The 6,000-nt window shown below is 41.4% G+C and overlaps 1 protein-coding gene across 1 annotated transcript in view; it reads left to right on the top strand.

Annotated features, from left to right (window-relative positions):
• The first annotated feature begins 302 nt into the window (after nt 1-302).
• LOC116395195 (probable pleckstrin homology domain-containing family N member 1) overlaps nt 303-6,000 on the top strand; it is an 8,058-nt gene continuing 2,360 nt past the window's right edge. Inside the window, exons 1-7 of the mRNA XM_031868867.1 lie at nt 303-892; nt 3,039-3,147; nt 3,915-4,061; nt 4,394-4,480; nt 4,889-4,976; nt 5,070-5,206; nt 5,310-5,456. Coding sequence (XP_031724727.1) covers nt 798-892; nt 3,039-3,147; nt 3,915-4,061; nt 4,394-4,480; nt 4,889-4,976; nt 5,070-5,206; nt 5,310-5,456 — 810 coding nt within the window. The 5' untranslated portion in view covers nt 303-797. The remainder of the gene's footprint in view (nt 893-3,038; nt 3,148-3,914; nt 4,062-4,393; nt 4,481-4,888; nt 4,977-5,069; nt 5,207-5,309; nt 5,457-6,000) is intronic.

Below are 6,000 nucleotides of genomic sequence, written 5' to 3'. Positions count from 1 at the left end.
GATTGTGTACAAACCCTCCCACCATCTTACTGTAATTCTAACCAGCAAGAGCAACACAGGGCAACAGCTGGTGCGGCTTGTTTTGACTGCAGCCCTGTACCTCTCCATTTCATAACTCATAATTATTTCACTTGCCTATCAATATTCATGAGTTGTGCATGTAAACACAGGCTGGCATGTTCCCATCTTTCCCAACAGGATCCTTGCTTCACTTACTTAACAAGGAGGCTGGGAGCATCACAGCCTTACTTTAGCAACATGAAGAGGTTTAGTACCTGTAGCAGCTGCATTTGTACATCTACAAATGGGAAGCTTTAATTAACAATAGAACCAGTTTTATTTGTCATGGTAAAGCGCCAGCAAGTTCCCATTGTAACTTCAGACCATCAATAGAGACAACAACTGAGGAAACTGCTCAGTTCTCTGCAGACAGCCAACTGACAGGAAGGAAGGAAGGAACGAACAACTACGAAGCTGCGACTCAACAAAAACTTTTTTGCCACTTTTATCTTCAATTCCTCTTCGAAAACGTCAACACCTTTCGTTCTTGTGGCTCTATTTAAATATAAACTGCATGCTAGCAAAAAGAAGGAACTAGAGCTTAGCGACACCAACCCCTCCCTTCTCTTCTCTAGCGGACAATATCCTCTTTTGGACCCAACCAGCCCCCGTTTTTCTGTTATCTCTTTGGTTTAAGTGTGGCACACACACAGCAGGGATGATTGTCTGGGCAGATGGTGCTCAGTGTGTGGACTAGAAGCTGAGACAGGCGGAGAGGGACAGACTCCTCGTCCGACATGGGATGCTGCAGTGTGACCCAGAGGCATACTGGAGTGGACGAGGTGGGCCCTGATGAGATCGAGCTCCTGGAACTCTCTGGAGACAATTTAGGGTAAGACATGAATATAAGTTTATGATTTAAAGCTGAGAACTGCTCAAAAATAGAAATGCAAAGGTGGGGAATTTACAGTTATGTCTGTACTTGGATCCTGGAACAAAACGAGGATTGAGTCAAATATATTATGTGTATCTTCACAGCTTTAAAAGAGAATACTTTTTAGGTTTGTTTAAGTGTGGTTATGTGTGTTGAGTTCTGCAGGAGGAAGCAGTGACACTCTGGGAAGTGAATAAAGCATTTTAGCAGCTTGTCTTTCAACCTCTGTGGTTTTTATTTGACAAGTCATGCGTCACATTTTGGAGCTGAACCTGTAAAACACAAGAAGAGAGAGCCTCCCGCATACCCTTATTCAAAGCTGCACATTATTCAGTGATACCATTTCCAGGATGTACACACTAAATGCTTGTTTTCACAGAGCAACAGGATGTGCTTTTACACAGAAATCTTCCAGGTAGTGCAGAGAAGAAAAGATTCAATTCCCTTTAACCGCAATGAAAACACCTGCAGAACAACACATTACATCCATATGATTTCCACTTATCAGCACCCAGCAGAACTAATTGGCTCCTATTTACTAAACAAGAACTTGGGGACTCGGTGATGCTGCACTGACGTGATTAGCAGCTTACTATAAGACAATGGCTGAATCATGGAGGGGTTTAATACAGAGTCAGGGCGGGACAAATCCCCTCTTGTTCTAAGGCTAAGGGATTACCAGAGGATAATTACAATAGTAACTACCAGTTCTTATGTGTGGCTGTTAAATAATTACTACTTATGGTCGCAGTCCATTCACAGACAAAGATGAACACTCGCATATAAGATACACACTATCACTAGTGACTCTTTATCACTCAGTATAAAGTACTGTCATAATTACTGATTTTGTTGGTATCTGAATAACATCATTCAAACTATGAATTTGAAACGGGACCGCTAATTTAACTTTACAATGGGAAAGCGAAAAGTATTTTTCCAAAAATGCAATGCTTCTTCTTGAAACCATCATCTACACATTGAAATGTTTCTGTTTTTCATAATTTTACTTAATTCATGTTTATTTTTATGGGGGCAGGTATATAGCATGGACCAATGTCTCATACCAGCATTCATAGCTTAAGATTGCAATGCGAGCCTGTAGATGGGCCTCTATAAAGAGAACTCAAGATGAAATGCATTCATCATTCATGACCTCATGACTGATACCTTTTTAAAAGCTGCTTTGACTCCAGTTTAAAGTCATCCCACGCTATTTTTTTGTGCCATAAGGTGCTCCACATATTGATCCACCAAGCAGAGAATGACATTTTACCAAAGGAGGATTTACCAAAGGGCATCTTACAATGTTCTCCATAAACACACCCAGAGATAGTGAGCCGGAAACCCTCAGAGGTACCACTATGTCACTGCTTATTTGGCATTGATGGACAGCTTTAAAATAAGCAACATATTAGTTTCTTAAAGAAACGGCAGTAGCGAGACGTTGTCAGCTTCCTGGTCGAAACTTCATTTTGAGGTTATATCTACTGATATATCATCTATCTGCATATCATTTATGGTGAGTAGTTCCTCTGCTTCCGTTGTGCGTTGCATTGTGGGACAATAGATTACATAAACATCATACTAAAAAATGTTTTTACTATACTTAATTTTGTCACTTTGTCTGTGTATGTCCACTACAGCGCACATTCAAAACTGGCTTAGAATTAGTATTTGTAGGCATTGGCTACAGAATATAGCAGTAAGGGGGGGGTCCTGTGTCTGCTCTGACTACTGTAATCTGATTACGTCTGTCTGCCGCTGGGCTGCAGGAGGATCAAGACCAGTCATTTAAATTGTGAAATGCTCTATTGCTCTTCAATCTCTATTTATTTTTCTTTGAGGCTCACCAGGGCTGCAGTCAGTCCAAGCACAAGCACCATTAGGGAACACATACAAACAGGGGTCCACAAACGGTGTTAAAACCTGACTCACTGCTTGGAAGGGCAAGACGGAGCCAAACAGAACATGCACTTTAACATTCACGTTGCACAGAGAGGACCATAAACTGAACCCACATCCGTGCAACAATGAGGCCACGAAGCTAACCACCCCTCAGCTGTGAGTGCTGCCACGTGACTGATGACATGTGTTTATTCAGGGTGTGGAGTCTGGGAGAGACCAGGCTTCAGCTGTCGGTGAGGACCAGCAGAGATGAGCAGCCCCCGCCACCACCGCGCCACCCTTCAATACGACACCTGGAACAAGAGGTCGCTATGCTTGTGATGTGTGATGTGAGAGTGATGTGTGTGTGACAGAGACACGGACACAGACGGAAACTTCATCATGCACTTTTCACAGTAAGAACACAGCATGTGGCTCACTTTGGGCAAACACTGTAACACTTTTTTAGCGCTCGAGCAGAGTGTGGCGAGATGTGCCTCACATGAATATGAACAGTTTCCACTGTTCCACAGTGCAGTTATTTGTGTTGAGGCCAGACACGCACTGTTTACACACCGTAGGAATTTCCACGACAAAAGTGAGAGATTCTGCATTCCCGGTTTGGTGTGATTCAAACTTTACAGGAAATAAAGGAGGGAGAAAACACTGCCACACAAACTTGAGTTTTTGCAGTTCTTTCCACTTGAATGAAAAATTGTCTAAATATGAAGCTTCCAACCCCCAACAGAACAACAATTTTAGAAACCAAATCCCCCTTGATTGTGAAACATTTTGCACAAATAACAATGACTATAGAGGCTTGCAACAGTAAAACAAACTACAATTTGCTGTGTAATGCATGACTCATCTTTCTGTGAAACATGTGGCCACATGCAAATACTGATGGGGCAGTGACATGGGATGGCAGAAAAACATTTAGTAACATAGAGTATGCAGGACCCTTTCTTTTTCACTAACATACACAGTTTATTACAACTAAGGAAAAATGGCCAACCAATGGAAAAGCTACAAAATATTGAAATGTACAAATCATAACCAATACACATGGGCTGATACAGTTTTGTGTCCGTAGGTGGTGCTGTGGGGCAGGAGCAGAGATGAGTTATGCCACAGGATTTACTCCCACCAGCCAATCAGGGAGTGGGAGGGCCAACCTGCACACATGTATGGAGAGATCATCCACTCCTCCCTGGTGTCTCTCTACAACAGCTACACACAGGTAACACTGCGTTGCACATGGGTGTCAGCTGTTCTGAGGCGTGGCTCCACCCAAACATCACCCTACAAGGGTTTATTTTGAAATCCGCTTTCAGAAAATGTTTTCTTTGTGTTGTAATACGCTCAAGTTGTTGGATTCCAGTAAACTTCTGTCTGGCAAGCAACATCTTTAATTGGAAAAATAGTGAAACAGGTCAGTTTTATTACATTGCCTGTGTGAACTCTGGAAACTCTGACACTATCAGCCTACACCTCCTGCACTTTAAAAAAACATGTTCAGCTTGTTTGGTGTTACATTGTTGTCACACATCTTAATGTATTTTTCCCCGACAGGAAACCAGTGAACACTTCCTGGTGTTATTCTCCTTCCACCTCTTGATCCTTTCCCTGGACCACCCTCGACAAGACTTCATTTATGAGGTATTCTTTGTGCATTTTACTTAAAAATTAAATGCCAGATAGTGGCTAAGGTTCAAACACACTTTAAAGGGTAACTTCTGTTTTTTTCAACTTGGACCTGATTTTCCCATTTTTGGTTTCTAAAGTGACTAATGGGTACAACAAGCATCTTTTAGACTAAGCTATATTTGTCCTACTTCTACAAACTCCAACAACACACAAGCATTGGAAAATAGGGTCCAGGTTGAAAAATACCGAAGTCGGACAAAAGTATCGGAGCTCAGTATCTGCTGGATGTGTAAATGGGCAACCACACATGAGCCATACCAGCTTTTTAGGGGATAATAATAATAAAAATGCATCATGATCTCTTTGGAGGAAACTGAAGCACATTACTTTATCCTGACACTTTGTTATCTTATCTCACAGGGCATCCTTCCCCTTTCTGGACTTTCTTTGGAAGCTGTATCTATTGACCCTAAAACGTCACATTCACCACACATGTTTGAGATCAGCGGTGAGTCGGCGGAAATTGTCCAAATTGAGCTGAGACATGGAAACACAGTGTAAAGTCCTGAGCATGATTTATGTTGTTCCCTCTTTCATCCAGGTCCAATGGTGGACTCCAAGGTCTTCATATGCGCCAGTTCTGCAGAGCTACAGAAATGGATGCAACACATAGAAGATAGGAGATACAAGTCAATGGCACAACCCATGAGTCCCTCCCACTGCGCTCTCTCCTATCTTGTAATGACCAACTGCTGTACATCTGCTTACAACTCTACATGAAAAAGTAGACGAGTTAAATTGTAATGAATAAAATGAATCGCATATCATATGTCTTCCCTAGTTACCCTGTGATGAGCACTGGAAAAGAGAAGAACTGAAGAAGTACTTACTACAAGCTCCCATTTGGCAGTGGGAGGGCTCGCCGATACAGCACATGGGTCAGCCGGGATACACATCTATCGTCCATATCATCAACACACAGAGACAGGTAATAAAGACTCTGTCACACTGGATTAGGAATCTGCAAATGAGCATGGATACAAAATAATTGGAGAGCAAGAATTTACTCATTTGTCAGCATGAAAACAAGTTCACTTCTGAAACTAAACTGAAAAGATTTAAAATTTTTTTTATCCAAGTCCTCTTTGTCCTTCCATACTTACCACCTGATGACAGATGAACCACCACTTACAGAATACTTCTTGTTTTTGTCAGAGTATCTGAAAATCAAGACCACATTTCCTTTTATAAAACACTTCTAAGTAGGTCAGGTTTCATGTTAGATTTGACCTACTGGCACACAATGTGGCATGAACTGTAGAGGCTGCTTTCAGTTATGGTCTCATTTATTTAACAGAAGATCAAAATGGAAATTATTTATTTACATTAAAGGATAATTCACATTTACAACTTGGGTCTTATTTTGGTTATTTGGCCATCTTTTCTATTCATTATAATTATCACAATAAAGTCAATTAAGGGCTAAATAGTTTTTCTTGCACCCCCTGCCTTTATAGCAACATAGCCACATA

Source organism: Anarrhichthys ocellatus, unplaced genomic scaffold, assembly GCF_004355925.1.
Source record: "Anarrhichthys ocellatus isolate YVR2014 unplaced genomic scaffold, GSC_Weel_1.0 scaffold44, whole genome shotgun sequence".
NCBI classification, from domain to species: domain Eukaryota; kingdom Metazoa; phylum Chordata; class Actinopteri; order Perciformes; family Anarhichadidae; genus Anarrhichthys; species Anarrhichthys ocellatus.
Note: the sequence above shows the minus strand (reverse complement) of the source record. Positions and strands in the feature narration are given on the sequence as shown.